The sequence below is a fragment of the Carassius carassius genome, chromosome 40 (genome assembly GCF_963082965.1).
Source record: "Carassius carassius chromosome 40, fCarCar2.1, whole genome shotgun sequence".
Classification (NCBI taxonomy): Eukaryota; Metazoa; Chordata; class Actinopteri; order Cypriniformes; family Cyprinidae; genus Carassius; species Carassius carassius.
In genome coordinates, this window is record NC_081794.1 from 23,178,750 (window position 1) to 23,194,612 (window position 15,863).

General features: G+C 36.1%; 2 protein-coding genes across 3 annotated transcripts in view; both read right to left on the reverse strand.

Annotated features, from left to right (window-relative positions):
• LOC132122442 (E3 ubiquitin-protein ligase rnf213-beta-like) overlaps window positions 1–7,093 on the reverse strand; it is a 32,203-nt gene extending 25,110 nt beyond the window's left edge. Inside the window, exons 1-16 of the mRNA XM_059532720.1 lie at window positions 6,960–7,093; window positions 5,509–6,309; window positions 4,335–4,501; window positions 3,998–4,251; window positions 3,666–3,910; window positions 3,300–3,503; window positions 2,982–3,195; window positions 2,831–2,886; window positions 2,567–2,729; window positions 2,342–2,485; window positions 2,023–2,121; window positions 1,804–1,932; window positions 1,465–1,624; window positions 1,116–1,283; window positions 878–1,027; window positions 99–715 (exon numbers count right to left, since the gene is read on the reverse strand). Coding sequence (XP_059388703.1) covers window positions 99–715; window positions 878–1,027; window positions 1,116–1,283; window positions 1,465–1,624; window positions 1,804–1,932; window positions 2,023–2,121; window positions 2,342–2,485; window positions 2,567–2,729; window positions 2,831–2,886; window positions 2,982–3,195; window positions 3,300–3,503; window positions 3,666–3,910; window positions 3,998–4,251; window positions 4,335–4,501; window positions 5,509–6,281 — 3,543 coding nt within the window. The 5' untranslated portion in view covers window positions 6,282–6,309; window positions 6,960–7,093. The remainder of the gene's footprint in view (window positions 1–98; window positions 716–877; window positions 1,028–1,115; window positions 1,284–1,464; window positions 1,625–1,803; window positions 1,933–2,022; window positions 2,122–2,341; window positions 2,486–2,566; window positions 2,730–2,830; window positions 2,887–2,981; window positions 3,196–3,299; window positions 3,504–3,665; window positions 3,911–3,997; window positions 4,252–4,334; window positions 4,502–5,508; window positions 6,310–6,959) is intronic.
• Window positions 7,094–8,021: 928 nt separating this feature from the next.
• On the reverse strand, window positions 8,022–13,460 carry dnai2a (dynein, axonemal, intermediate chain 2a). Of its 2 annotated transcripts, none has more exons than XM_059532695.1 (13): window positions 13,384–13,460; window positions 12,226–12,362; window positions 11,930–12,094; window positions 11,233–11,351; window positions 10,939–11,081; window positions 10,724–10,837; window positions 10,348–10,487; window positions 10,085–10,207; window positions 9,774–9,994; window positions 9,366–9,501; window positions 9,132–9,278; window positions 8,618–8,817; window positions 8,022–8,417 (listed from the first exon to the last, which is right to left on the reverse strand). In XM_059532695.1, exons 2-13 carry the CDS (start codon window positions 12,352–12,354, stop codon window positions 8,387–8,389), a joined length of 1,668 nt encoding a protein of 555 aa, XP_059388678.1. In that variant the 5' UTR covers window positions 12,355–12,362; window positions 13,384–13,460; the 3' UTR covers window positions 8,022–8,386. The 2 variants fall into 2 exon arrangements, with proteins under 2 accessions (XP_059388678.1, XP_059388679.1); XM_059532696.1 differs by lacking the exon at window positions 13,384–13,460 and adding an exon at window positions 13,140–13,224.
• Window positions 13,461–15,863: the final 2,403 nt, after the last annotated feature.

Consider the following 15,863-nt stretch of genomic DNA (forward strand, 5'->3'; position numbering starts at 1 on the left):
TATAGAAGAATAAAAAGTTAACAAATCTAAACAAACATACCGTACATTCATGCTAAATATAATGCAATCACAATAATTAGTGATTATTGGTTTATTACCACTTGAATCAGGCTATGAATATGGCTGAAGTCTCCTGGTAATTTTAATTTATCTTTGATTTTCAGAATGACCTCAGTAGATTCTGCAGCATGGTAAAGGTGTCTGTATTCTTGAATCTGAATGAACCGATTCTCTGGCCAGTTCTCATCCAGAGCCTGATGGCTTTTCAGGATAGTGGCCATCAAAGTAAGCTCTTTCTTTAAACGATCTCCTTCACCCCTGTCTCCACACCATTCTAAAGCTTGGTCAACCTCTTTAAAACAAATGTCTCCAAATGCAATCCGTAGACCAAGACTGAAGAAGCCAGTGAGACAAGGTTTCCAGATTCTGTTATGGACATCTCTAAGGCTTAGTGACAAAAGGTAAGGACCAGGCCTAAAATATTCCATTGCCTTTTCTCGCCATAAAGATAGAAGAAGGTTACTGGTTTTCACTTCATGCATCTCCCGTGCCATGTCTAGGACTTGAGGATCAACATTGTAGAATAACACTCGTCTTGTGTTGTTTTTGCCAAGATCCTCTTTAGTGAAATATGCCTGCACTTCCACCAGTTTGTCCAGGGTTACCCTCTGCAGGTTGGTTTTGACCATGTCTTCAAGGGAAAAAACCTCTGGTACTGAGGCAAAATTATTACATTTAATATATATATATACACACACACATTATCATTTTATCTAAATCTTCAGAGTTTCATAAAAGACTTGACAAATGTTTTTGTTTAATGTAATCCTTGGTTTCAAAACGTTTGAAAACCCCTGTCCAAAGGTAATTTCCTTACCATCTACAACATCAGTAATCTTCCCCAGCATATTAATGAGGTTGTTCATGAACTCCTTCTGTTTTTCAAAGGCTTTCAAGTCATCTTCTCTTTGACTGAGTAGCTCTGACACATTGATTGAGATTTTCTCTTCTTTGTTGTTCTTCTTATCTAGTGTCAAAATAAACAAAATGATGAATAAGCTTGTGCTTAACAACTCTTCTATAAGTTGTAATGATACTAAGTGCATGACACTTACACTGGTTGTAAAGCATCTGAAATTGACTTTTTGACTTAAGGATGGTCTTAAGGGGGTCCAGGGATATACTTCCCTGACAAAGGGTCTGAATCAGAAAACCAAGGAATTGCTGAGAATCTGCTATTAAACGACTGGCATCTTCTTCCAACTTCCACTTATTCCAATTTTCTGTAGAAATTAAACATACTGTAAATCACAATGTTACAGAACAACTGCTGCCCCGGCCTAAGGTATTATTGTATATACATGAAGGATTCTTAAACTGTTTCGATGTGTTCTTTCTCTGACTATTCACTTTGTTGGTAGACTATTTTAAAACCATGAAACTTATAAGAACAGGTCCCTGTACCTTGAGACAAGACAAAGTTGATTGCTGACTGTGGGTCCAGTAGACGACCATCAAGATTTTCTCCAAAGCGAGCTGCAGACTCCACAATAATGGAGGACACAACAGGCCATGAAATGGACTTTGTGAAAAGAAGGCGTAAAAGGTCTCCTTCCTTATTTACCTGCAAGAAAGAAAAAAAAATTACTAAGAAAAGGCACCAGAACAAGATGTACAAATAAATAAAAATACACTAATCCACTTTTTTTGTAGAAAGAAAACAAGAGAGTGACACATAAATTACAGAAATACAGCAAAAATAATAAACAATATAATTATTTTAGAATGAAATGTTGACATTACCTTACACTGGTTCTTAATAGCAGCCTGACACATCTCTTTGAAACACGACTGAAGGTTTGCATGACTATTCTCGATACTCTTTCCTGACATCTCCAGACAGCATACAACTATCTTGTCAGAGTCAGAGATCTGAAAAATAAAAGGAGGGTGATGATGACATACCATACATTGCGTACAATTTTCAATTTATATACTTTAAAAATAAAATGTATATCTTACTTGGGACACTCTCTGTCTCAGGTCTTGGTCTAATAAACCCTTCCAGCTTTCAGAGACGCCTGGTATTGAACACTCAATCCCATACAAATCATTCCACAACTAAAAAAAATAAAAAATTACGAAACCACCAATTATTATTATATAGATCCAGTCACTTACCAATATCTCTGACCTAAATATTTGCATAGTATAAAGATATTTGGCTGATAAAGGATCTATAAGACACAAATTGATCTCTTGGTAGAATTCGAAGAATAGTGTCTAAAAAAAGTTTCTAAAAGTTTAAAATTAAGTTGATTGGTTGTACTAATTACTATACCTGTATTTCTTCAGGGTAAGCAATTTTAGACTCCTTCATCAGAGGATTGTATAGCAGTCCATCTCTCCATTTACTGAAATCCATTTGAATTTTATTAAGCACGAGAAAGAGCTGATTTTGCTTTTGTTTAATTTCCTCTCCACCCTGAAAAATCAAACAATTTGCTTACAGAGACACAATACCACCTTTAACATTACTCTCAAGAAGATCTCAATGGTACAGTACCTTTGAAAAATGATCATGAAGAATTTCAGCCATTTTAAATAGGAGTTGGAATGAAAGCACTGTGACCCTGTATTGTGGGACAAGTCGAGCGATTCTGCAAACATTCTTGTGCAAATGTATGCAACACCAAAAGTTTTTGCCAGATAACATGGACTCTGTGATTCTGTGATTAAAGAAATTCTGAATGAATACCTGCCTAATATCAAAGTTTTAAGAACAAGCTTACAATGTTTCATAAATACCACATTTAATAAACTTGCACACCGTTCTCTGTCCTCCTCAACACTCTTCAACAAGAGGTTCAGAACCTTCTCAGTTGCCTGCAATTTAAAAAGCAAACATTTATTGGTATCAAAATGTTCTCTTTGTGCAAAACCCGTGGAGCAAGCTACATAATGTGTCCTTAATCAAATACCTTTAGGTTTTTGTCTGTATGGTTGGAATCAGTGTTTTGTTCATTCTCCTTCATTCTGAACATCATGCTCTGGATCAGGAGTTCAGGAACAATTCCTGTCAGCTCAGCAAATTCAGAGATGTCCTCAAAAGCCACCATTGAAAGCCAGCTTTTCAACAAGTAAGCATTATCTTTGGTCATTGATGAGTGATCTTTGATCAGCTGAAGGACCATTCTGCAAATTTAGGAACACATGTATCATGTATCTATTATATTTCTTTTCAAATTTATTATATAATTTTGATAACAAAGTGCAACTCTAAAAGTATTTGGACAGACCTCCTTTTGTCAGGGAAATCTCTAATTCTTTCCCTAAAATATTTGTAATGTATGTCTTCAAGCCCTGCCCAACTCTGCTCATCCTTAACTGAGCCTGGATCTGACTTTTCCCCTGGCTTTCTCAGTAAATGAAGGACAGGAACAAGTAACAACACTTCTGAGATCAGCTTCTTTGCACATAGATTCATCAGTCCCATCACAGTGCTGCAAAGACACCAAAATTATGATGATTATTGTCGTCTTTTAAGACACACCCATTAAATCTGTAAACAATAACAACTATTCAGTAGAAAAGCCTTTGCTTTACACTTTGTATTAGGGGAAACAAATAAAATCAAATATGTTTGTCAAATAGACCTTACTCACAAGTTAATTACAGGTATAGCTGTTAGGGTTGTTTGCATTTCTCCAAAAGAAGCAGTCCTTTCAGAGACTACTTGTAAGAGTTTGCCCCAGTCCTTTGTGCCGAGATCCACATCACAGCCACAGCACACCTGGAACACTGAGAGGGCCACTTCCAATGATCTGATCCCACTTGAGCCCTCTGATTTTTTTCTTTTTGAATCTTCTTTCAAAATCATACTCAGTTTAGCAGAAATCAAATCTGAGACCTAAAACATAGATAACCCTGCTTACAGTCATTTTACTCTGCTGTAGTTTTCTTAAACTAAATAAAGCATTAAAATGATCGCACATACTTTTATTGGAGATGGCACAAGACCCTCAGGGAATTGCACCCGGTGTGACTGAAAACCTTTTTTGTAATCATTTAGCTGTTGTATAAATGCCTTGTTACTCTCGAGGTTAGATGGCTGCCATTTCTGAAAAACACTGTCCAGTAACACACGAGCAGAGGTCTCCCAGCCTTTGCAAATGTCTTTTTTTTGAGACTGAAACAAACTCCACCAACCTGGGTTTGAACAGCTTATATAGCCTTCATAAAGGTAAAGTTCTGGAAAATACAACATCAAGATCAGGCATTATGATACCATGTACAGGAAATAGTCCAAAAAAACAATCTTCAGATTTTGGAACCTTTCACAGTATTGTCTTCAGGAATCTCAACATTTCTCACTGCTGTTTCCATGGTCTGCATTTGTTTCTGGTACACTGCATAAGCATAGTGTACTGTGCAACCCCTCACAGTGCTTTCAGAAACTGAAAATCTTGCTTCAATCAAACCGCCATCCTGGCTTAGGACTCTGAATAACAAGAAAAAAACATGACGATAAAATATTCTTGCACTTTACAACACAAAGATCTCATGACTTAACATCAGTTATATGTTCTCATGCATTCTGCGTTTGCCAGGCTATGCTATACCAAAGACTATAGAATACAAGACGTGTCACTCATATAGTTTTGAATGGGGAAAAATGTAACCCACATTATGGCCGCTCAATCGCAGGAAGCCCCGCCTTCTGAATGAAAAGGCCAATCGCATCACTGCAGCTGCCATTAGAAGCGTCCTGGTTGCTGTAGGAACAGTCAGCGCTTTGAGACATGCTCTTAGGACTGCGCATGTGCACTGACTGATGTAGCCTGAGAAATAAGCTTTTTATAATGCTATCTGAGCAAAAGTATCAACATATATGACACAGCTGTTGTTAGATTTCTTTGGCGATTTCAAATATGAAATTTAATCCTAAGCTTAGAGAATGGTTTTGGAGAATTTGATGTTTCCCATTCAAAGAGATAGGAGCTGCACTTGCATGACCGAGAGGTGTTTTAAAGATGGCCACCAAGTGACATGACTTGTCTTAAAGAGACTTTGGCTATACCCAATTGACCTATGGGTAAGCCCTGCCCCCCTTAGTTACTATTGCGAACTCAGACAAACAAACAAAGTTGCTAACTGTCTTACAATGACAGCTGTCAGTGTGAAAACCTTGTCCCTATATCTTTTTGATTAATTTTGGACAACAAGTGGAACTTAATTAGCCATGGAGGGATATATAAAAGATTTAAAAATAAATATTGTGGGTATTAACTTGGAAGCATGGGTTTATAGATCACAATGTAAGTGGAAGAAGCCTCACGTCAGGTTCGTCACGATTGTAGAAAACAACTGAACTGAACAGTGAACTCCCCGTGCAACTGATACTCGACTTCCGTTGGCTCATCAGGGAGGGGCTTACCGATTGGTCAATTGTGTGTACTGTCTGTATATATGAAATTAAATGAAAATGTAAATTAAGGAGAAACTTACCTAAAATGTTTAATCTCAAGTTTAATAGTTTGATCCCATTGAAACAGATAAACCAACAGGGAATCATACACTCTGTTAAATCTGAATCTTTTGTCCAGAACAGCATAAATGTAGAAGGTGAACATCGTTGATTCAGCTGGATATGATTTTGTTTCTTCTGTTCCTGACTTGACTTGGTCTTTCTGTGAATCCCCTCCTGAAAGTTTTTCCTTTGTGTCTGCATCTTTCTGCTGATAACCATCTTGTTCTCTGCAACAATCTGAGAGTGTGATCCTTTCTTTTGTCTCCTTTGTAGGTTTCCTTGTTTCATTCACTTTTCTTTTCTTCCTATCAACACCTTCATCCATTTCTCCATCACTTTCATTTCCTTTGTTCCTTGACAGGACAGTTTCTACCTCCATCTTGACATCTTCAGGACTGAGTTCTGTTGGCTGTGACACTTCTGTGTTCTCAGTGTTGTCATTGAGCTCTGTTTGTGTCTGCTGTGTTGCTTGCCTGTCAGTCTCTGTTTGAGTCTTCTTGTTTTCAGACCTACTTAGGCTTGTTTGAGTCTGAGCCTCTTTACTCGGAGGTTCAGGCTCTGTTGTGCACATGCTGTGCTCTCCATGGCCTCTGGATCTGGATCTGTCTGGGCTTGGTTGATTAGTACGCTTGCATTTTGTTTGGCTCTGTGAACGTGTTCTGGATGAAGATGCCCCATCATCACTTTTTTGAGCCACCTTCTTCTGTGCACCTCCCTTTTCTTTCTCTCCACGCTTTCTCTTCCTTGTCATGTTCTATGGTCTCACAGCTTGTGGCTTCCTGGTTGTTGCAAAAGAGGTTCAAGTGTCAAAGATTCTCTAAGATAAATATTTTATATGAAAAAAAAATATATATATATATATATATATATATTTTTTTTTTTTTTCATATAAAATATTTATCTTAGAGAATAAAAATTCATTTTTGCTTCACTATTGGCCTACCATCAGAAGTGAGGGAGGTAGTGCTTTAGGTGCAGAAGTTTTTACTTTTTTTTACCGCAAAATCTAAGATACAACGACTACAGAAACATTTCATAAGGGATTACAGAATATTGCATTGCTTTAATGACTGCCATAAATAACTGACATATCTTCTAAAATTCATAACAAGGTTTTCTCATAACCATCTCTGCTCATCAATAACAACTTCCTCATAATTTCTCCTTTAGGTTTCTAACAACTTCCTCATAACTTCTCTTAGGTTTCTAACTTCCTCATAACTTCTCTTAGGTTTCTTTTATCAGAAATAATACTGGCTCACACATTTTTCCGAAAAGAGAAATCTAAAAGTGTCTAAATAGGGTTAAATGATAGCAAAGTTAAATAGAGAATTAAAAACAGTACATTTGAAAAAACTGATGAATTATAAACCTCGTTTGCAACAAAACGAATGTATAATATTAAAAACAACGGTATGACTTAACGTACCTGAATTGATCCTTTGCATTGTAAAAAGATGACACATCCATGTTTTGGAGAGTCAAGCTCCCAGAATAGTCATCACTCCTGTCAGCAAACCTATCTATTCTTTGCAGTTCACTTCAGTTTGGCTTATTACTGCATTCGCTACACTTTCACTTTCGTTTCACCAGCTGGTTTCTAGACACTGGCCGTTCCCTATTTACAACTACGAAAGATTCACTCATGAATATTAATCTTATCCTTAAACTGACGTTGCATGATCACGCATAGTTTTACTTTATCTCTAGGGCCTTATCTTTGAGATAGTTTAAAATGTAGGGGAATAACAATACTAATTAGTGTCGATACTTGGGAAAATATTAGTTGAAATATATCACATTTAAAACATGAGAAGATATCACGGAATATTTAAAGATAGCAAAAGTACATTTCATTACTTAAATTAATGTTTATCTCTGTTCTATATGAATTTTATTTGCAAAAACAGATAACTTTTATTACTTTTTTTAATTTTCAATAATCATAGTTTTTTATTGTGTTATATTTTTATTGTTTTATTGTGTTAGCTGTATTGTTTTAGTTATTATTATTTAATCAAAACAATCCAACTGCAGTTTGATTGATATTGACTGGAATGCAGGATTTAAAAAACAAAACAAAAAAAAAATTCGCTTCATATGTATATTTATAGATTTATACAAATTGAAAAAGTAAAAAAAAAACATTAGGTTATGCCTCACTCTCTCCTATTATTATTTTTTGTTGTTGTTAAATTGTAGGCCTACTATTAAATGAACACATTCAAAACATTCTAATAACGTATAATGTTATTGTTGTAACTTGTAATTAATTATTACTATGACTGAAGGAATAGGTACTTGGAATAGGATCAAGATGTGTTATTCTGTGCTAAAAGGTGGATTAATATTTCATCCTCACATCCACAAAAAAGTGCTAATGTTAACACTAACCATCTTAAAGACGGTACACTTAAGAAGAAATATTCCCATCATGTGGCAATATTTTTTGCCCAGATTTACATCATACAATACAAAATCAGGTAGACCGTTCACTTTTGAAGGTTTTTAATGCTGTTCATTTCTGCATTAATTCAGGGGTATTTGTGTATATTATGTCTTAGGATGACAATAACTTGCACGTATAACATACTCATGAGTTTACAGTAAAAACAGATATTAAAGGACACAGTCATATTTCACATTTAACATTAAAGCATGTCTTCAACTGATACTGAATTGGTTCATGTATTATGTCTTATACTAAAGTTATGTCTTAAAAAAAATCTGTAAACAGGTGGGGGGCAGTAAGGGTGTATAATCTTGGATGATTTGTTCCAATTATTTTTGATTTAACTGATTTAAAGTCTTTTTTCAATTTGAGTTTTCTTATTTGGCATCTTTAGGGTCCGTGTTCTACTTGGATGCCTTTACACACACCACTTTCCTGCATGGGGACAAGAAACAATCTTAGAAACCATAGATTCAAAACCAGCCAAACTACAGTTCATATCTTTTGTTGATTGGCTGGTATAGACTGATGACTGCTAACATCGTAACAAAATCATAACATGGCTAACAGTCAGTTTAAAATTGATAAAGAGTGGAACCCAAATGTGTTAACCCGGAAAGCAAAACATCCCTGACCTTCTCTCTCTCTCCCCATTCTCTATTTTCTTCTTCTCAGCTTCCACAGTCTCAAAAAACTCTCTCTCTGTACAGGCCAGAAGTTCCTCCATGTCATTTTTTCCTCCCTCATCCTCTTTGGAGGAGCTATGTTTTATTTGATGCCTTTCTCTGTACTGACCTTCCAGAATCTTTTCTCTCTTGGTCTCACGTTCAAACATCTGAAATGAAGTAAAAATCCACTCCAACAGCTCAGCTGTCCAACTGCTTTACTAAAATCTTACGTCAATATAAATTTGAAATTGTGAATGTGTTTGCATAAGTGAAGGAAGTTATGGGGTGTTGCCTTTGGTGTGAGAGACCCGGGTTCGAATCCACTGTGAGACACCAATGTGTCCCTGAGCAAGACACTTAACCCCTAGTTGCTCCAGAGGCGTGTGACTTCTGACATATATAGCAATTGTAAGTCGCTTTGGATAAAAGCGTCAGCTAAATGAATAATGTAATGTAATGTAATGTGATGTTCATGTCTCACTTCTGAGACCAGGGCCTTCTCGTTCTTCTGCAGAGTGCACAGGTCTGGTGACATCTTCAGCAGTCTAACGGTTCCTAGCTGAGATCCACAGCACACCATAGAGTCTTTATCTCGTACACGGATGCTGTACAAAGCTTCATCACAAACCTATGAGAAAAACAAACTTATAAACACATAATGATTTGATATTTAAAAAGGAGACACTCTTATTAGAAGGAGATGTTTAGGTCTGACTTTGAGACTGAGAATGGGGTCCTTCTGTTTAAACAGTATGTCCCACACATCCAAGGTGCCGTCCATCTTCACTGTAAAGAAGACAGATGGTCTGATTGGACTCCAACAGCCATCTAAGAGATAGGTCATGTGATATCTGTAGAAAAAGTTTCTATGATTTTGTGATTCCAGGAGCTCTTTGTACGTTCTTCAGTAAAAACAAAAAAAACATTTAATGATGGAAAATTTTTAAGGAAATAAGATTTGAATTAATGTGTTCTTTGGCCTTTTAATTCAGAGTTAGATTGTTTTGTATAAATAATAATGTATTCATTTAAATACTTTTTAAAGTATACCCAGGCCTAATATCTAATTGGTATAATTGCTGCTCTGTCAGTACTGTATTTCAGAACAATAACAGTTTCTTACTTGGACAAAATGATGGAGGACTCTTTGATATCCTCTGACCAGATGCGGGCAGTCCAATCACCAACAGTCAAGAAGTTCTTCGGAAAGAATGGGTTCCTCTGGAGGGCGTAAATAGGGCCGTGGTGTCCGCTGTACATGCATACAATCGGATCATCTGTGTTCTCTAACTTACGATTGCACGAGACCACAACCCCCTGCTCTGTGGCCACCAGAAACTTGGCCTTTTGTAATCAAAAGCAAAAAAAAAAAAAAAACTCTCCACATGAATTTCCACAATGAAATGAGACAAACAAAATGAGAGCTGCTCTTACCATACTGTTTTCAAACTCCATTGAGACTGCACCAAAGGCATTTTCACGGTTTCCCTTCTTACTGGGATCCAGCACGAGCCGCTTGGTGGGCTCATTCATATTACGGATGTCCCAGAACAGTACCTGGTGTCAGATAGATGATTCTTTGAAAATAGTATTTAATCTGACTAATTTGAAGGGTTTGTTAGTATAAGCGATACATTCTGTGAAATATTGGTGGCTTATTTGAATGTTTTTGGACTGTTTTGCCACTGTACACAGACCTGACCATCTGTAGAAGCTGAGAAAGTTTCAGTGCCTATCTTTGTCTGCAGCCAGATGACCTTATAGACAGGATCTTTATGGCTATGCTCAGTGGCGGACATCTGTACTGGCTGGCTGCCACTCCGAGTGTCCCAGTAGCCTGGAAATAAGGCAAACTCTCTGACTTGAGAGCATTTGTGTACCTTTACATAAATACATTTGCAGCTGTGATTTCAAACATGTTATCTGAGATGTTTGCAATCAATGGCAAACACATAGTGGACTGTAAGGACTTGAGCATCACTGAGCTTGCACAAATGTGTCTGATGACTAGAAACAGGCACATCTCCCTATATAATCATTCATATGCAATTCATATTCATAATAAAAACCCACCAATCTGTCCATTGTAGCTTCCTCCAATAAGGATGTGAGTATCTTTGTGGTTGTACTCCAGACAAACAAGCGGAGATATCGGTTTAAGAGTCATCTCCGGTTTATTACAAATTTCTGTAGATGAAAGAAGAAAAAAAAAATATATATATATATATATATATATATATTTACCAAATACATAAATAGTGTCATCAATGAATATGTGTATAACATACCAATGTTCCATATGTAGGAGTCAAAGCTCATATTTTTGGGAGCTCTCTGAAATTCCAGGCAAGAGTAGGCAACAGCTAGTTTATGATAATCAAGCGGATGCCAGGACAAACTGGTGGCAGTGCGTTTTACTTTATTTGGGTCTCTAGAGAAAATCACATTGTATTTTGGTTAAAGTTGTGCCACATAAATCACACACTGCATCTACCTGTCTTTCTACTTATTTATTGATCCACCCATCCATCCGAGCCAAATCATGTGTACATTAGTTGTTCATTCTAACTTGCTCTAATAACCTTAGCATACTGATGATTCTTGCTGATGGCTTGTACTCTATTTCCTGCACCACCTTCTCATCTTTTAAATCTGGGAAACAATCTTCTGCTTCTTTACATTGGTTGCAGTGTTCCATGACCTTCATTTGACAAGAAAACAAGAATTGATGAAGTGATTGTGATGTGTGAGATTTAATAAGCCTTTCTGAAAAAGCTGAAACCAAAATCAATCCAGCTATCTCACTCTTGTCTTAAAGGATTTGTTCACCATAAACTGAAAAATCTGTCATTATTTACACTCAAGCGGTTCCAAAGTTTTTTTCTTCCATGGAGCATAAAAGAACAAATTTAGACAGGATACTTGTCTATCCAATTAAAATGAATGGAGACGGCAGCTTTCAAGCTTTACAAGGATGCAAAAGCTCCATAAAGGTATAAAAGAATGACAAATTTATTGCATCCGTCTCATCAAATGAGTTTGAAAAAACATGGGGATGGGCAAATGTACAGTATTTCCGTCTTTACCTGAACTATTCCTAAAATTTACAGACATTTAAAGTAATGTAAACAAAATTAACTTTCTTTAAATCAAAGTCATGCTCTTTGCTTAAGAGAGGGGGAAAATCGCACCAAGCATATTCTATAATTTAAGCAAATGATTGCTCATTTTGCAGTGCCTGATATATATTGCTAAAATGTTTCTGGTGTTGGCACTCACACTAGCAGTCTCCATAACCGTGTGCTGACAGTGCTCATCCTTCAGATATTTCTTCTTGTAGCGGGCAGTCACCTCCGTGTCGTCTGCATTGATCATTTTTGCCCACCCCCCTTCTACATGGTTTATTCCTTGTGAAACTTTTTCAAATGAAGTCATTGTGCTCACCTGAACAAGTCAAACAGACATTTTCATGTTTTCACCATGTCTCAACATATTGAAAATTGCACTGGTATTTAAATTTTTCTTGTTTAAGCATTAAAAATAATAATAATGTTGATCACTGTTTCTGTTTTCACCTCTGTCATATCCTTGCTGAATTCTGTGTTTACTTCAGATCCACAGATCTCTTGCAGAGCAAGATCAGGTGGGATGTCCTCATGCTCCACAGCACTTTCTGAAAAGTCACACGAGTGATCGATGTCCATTTTGAAAGCTAGGAAAAAGGCATAGGGACATGCACTGTAAATAGAATCTCAAATGAGGTGCATGACGATACACACTTGAGGTACATTCATATTGTTTTCTTTGATTGTTGTTTTTTTTGTGAAATTTTTTTAATTGGTAATCAATGTAGCCTACTATACGTTTTTCTTCTGTCCTCACTATCACTTTACATCCTGAGAGTTTTTTGTGATATCTCTTTAAGTCTGCTGTATGTAGGATTGACACCGAGTGGTTGAACTAGGTATTGCAGTCCAAATTCAAAATATTGGAGAGGTTTTTTTTACACCCTGCCCCTCCTCCTCAGAATTGACCCAAACACAAGTTGCCAGATTGACGACACAAAAAGGAACGATCGCACTTGAAGATGAATGAAATGAAATAAGCTGTGTTTTCCGTCAACTGGCAACACGCGGTGCTGGAATACAATTGGGTAAACTGGCAGTGGGCGGGTTTCACAAACCAAAACAAAGATTGACATTTCGGCCTGGAAGTGCATGTTTCTTAAACACCTGCAAACATATTACGGCATTTGTATGCTTTAGTAGAGTCAAAATCTTACATACAGCACCTCATCCTACAGCATTTTCTCTCTGTATAATACATATATATCGTAAAAATAAATAACACCCTCATGTTGGTCAGTTTATATTCTCACTGGGCAATAACCAACGTCTGCTCTTTATTTCCACAGACCTTAGAGCAGGAACGACCCATAAAAACACACTATTAGCAATAGGCTACTGTCTGCTTTATGAACCAAACTTACAGAAAGGAAAGTTCAGTTGCTCCTGCAGTTCAAGAAACGCCGCCACTAGAGAGCGCTAAGCAGCTAACGTCTAGACGGCAAACAAGCAAGCTAGAATTAAAAAAGCTGAAATGTAAAGAAACTTCGTCTTATTTTTAGTTTTTTTTTTTTCAACACAATTGGGTAATAATCTAGATTTCAATAAAACCTATCCTATTATATAAAGAAATTAAGATTAAAGTTTGAAAATCTGCTGCTGACTTACCTTGACAGAATGTGAAGGAATCAAAATATAACGGACAGTGATAACGTCAGTGATTTAAAATAAATAAATAAATAAAACTGTGATAAAAAAAATTCCCAAACCTATTTCTATCTCCTGTATAATAGTGTGTATTTAAAATATTTTTACGACTACGTAATACTCAATACATTACAGTATTTTTGAACTTCCATCTCTTGAATAGCATAGAAAATATTAATTAGACCATGCTGACGTCAGGTAGGTCTACTGCGTCGGACGTCACGTAACCTAATAAATTAATATTCATAAGTCAATTCATTACCATACTGTGAGAAATCTTTTATCAACCAAACAAAGATTTATAAAGAAGCACGCATGTTTTGCATTCTTTCTAAAACACTATCGACCACTGTAAGAATAGACTATAAAAAATGTAATAAGCCTGGAAAATGACTTGAAACTTGAAAACATGGAAATTTTACAGAACAACAGAAAAAATATACAGAAAATAATACAACAAATGCTTTTGATGACTTGATATAAGAAGCTGCCATGCCTCATCATATTATCTAAAAATAATTAAATTATTTATAATGAGTAAAATAATTATAATGAATACAAAAAAAGCAAAAGAAGAAAAAGCTTGATCTTGACCCATTCTATATCATATTTTGTGGCTAAATGCACCAAAAACCTTAATTTATTTCTCCTGATTTAAACATAAGACATAAAGACAGACATAATCACTTGATTTAAAAAAAAATCCAACATAATTAATATACAATAAATCTGGTCTTATGCTTATGGAAGATACCTGAATTAGTCCTAAACTTGTGAATTATCAGGTTTCTTTATTCTTCGCACCACCACCCTATTCCTGCGTCCCTGTCTTGTGCCAGGTTCAGGTGGATTTCCATCTCCTTCAGGAGGTGGACGCTCCGCTCGAGGAGGTGAGTGACTTCTGCCGGTTCGGGCTTCATCCACAAATAACTCTATTCCTTCAAACTTAGTGGTCAGCTCTGCTAGTCTCTCTTTCAAGGAATTAAATTCCTTGTACAAGTCATTTAGAGCTTCAGATAATGGCTGAATCCTGGGAGGAAGAAAAAGAAAAAAAAACTCACATAAGACGGAGCAAGCACATAAATATAATTATTTACTCACTGTTTTTTTTCTGTTTTTTTTTTAACATACCTTCCATAGTCTGGTAGCACTGTGCTGTGATCATTCAGAAGGAGGTCTTTGACTTGGGTCATGATGGCATATTTCCAGTTATCCAAGACTAATGTGAGATTGGCGCATCCTCTCAAGTTCACTTTCTCAGCTAACAAACACACACACACACACAAAAGATTGTTGTTTTTTTGTTAAACATTTACAGTTAATACATTTCAATATTTTATCATGGTATAATTATTCACAATATAACTTAAATGTGTTATAATTACATAACATTTCAAAAGCTGTTATAGAAAAATATAATTTTTTAAATATACATATGCAGTATTTTACCTTCAGTTTTGGAGTCCCACTCAACAGTCTGTCTAGCGCTCTTCTGAGCAGCTCCCAGTGAGAGCACAAAAAGTAACGGCAGTAGACAATTCATGACTCTGTATAACCAAATACATTCAAACAGGATCACAAATTAAATTAAATCAGATGATTAACAACTGATGGTATGAAATTAACAAAAAACATTTTGAAGACCAGCATTTTATATTGATGTGCTTACCTGAGGCCAGCCTGATTATATGTCTCAAAAGCCAATTAAATAATGATAATCATGAAAAAAACACACATATTCAAATATCAGCAGTATGTGTCGTTCTGGTTTTTATATTATCATTCCCACCTAATCCCGCCCAGTGGTTAGGGCTGTGCTTGAAAGTGGAGTTAAATTTCAGTTTAACTCACCTTGTCACTCTTTCTTTTGGGAGAAAAATAGCTTTTATAAATCAAGGACCCATCTGTCCCATAAAACTGGTCCACACTTAAGTTGGGTAGGAGAGATAAAGTGTTAAATTAAGAGGACTTGACAGAATCCAGATGAGACAGACTGAACTTCTGAGGGCTCCAGGTAAGATGTTTGATGTCAAGTTCACTCAGCCTCAGCATTCCAGCAACTCATCTGCCAAACACATGAGGTCCTTCTGATTGCTGGAGCTAAAACTTCTTCAACTTTTACTTTCGGAATCATACACAAACATTCACCTAGACATTTAAAAAAAACATACCATAAAATCTTCAACCTCAGGATAAACACATATTTATGCTAACAAGTAACTGGTTTGTGTGACATCCTTTGAAAGAGTCCATATGCTCAGTTTGTATGAAATGTATGTAGAGCCCTTGAAGTATATCTAAAACAATACATCAAGCAGCACAGGGCCCCATCTGGTCTACCATACTATAAAAATGAATAAACTTTTGTATTTTTTAACCAAAAGGTTGCTGTTAAAGGCTAAAATAATACATTACTTATCTACAATCAGACAATCAGGAAA

Bases quoted from the DNA above. Each gene is read 5' to 3' on its own strand.
- dnai2a (XM_059532695.1), bottom strand. From the start codon at position 12,354: ATGGACATCGATCACTCGTGTGACTTTTCAGAAAGTGCTGTGGAGCAT. The intron at 10,488-10,723 runs GTGGGTTTTTAT...CCTTATTTCCAG, and splicing joins AAGCTACAATGGACAGATTG to GCTACTGGGACACTCGGAGT. The intron at 9,502-9,773 runs GTAAGAAACTGT...CTTTTTCTACAG, and splicing joins TCCTCCATCATTTTGTCCAA to ATATCACATGACCTATCTCT.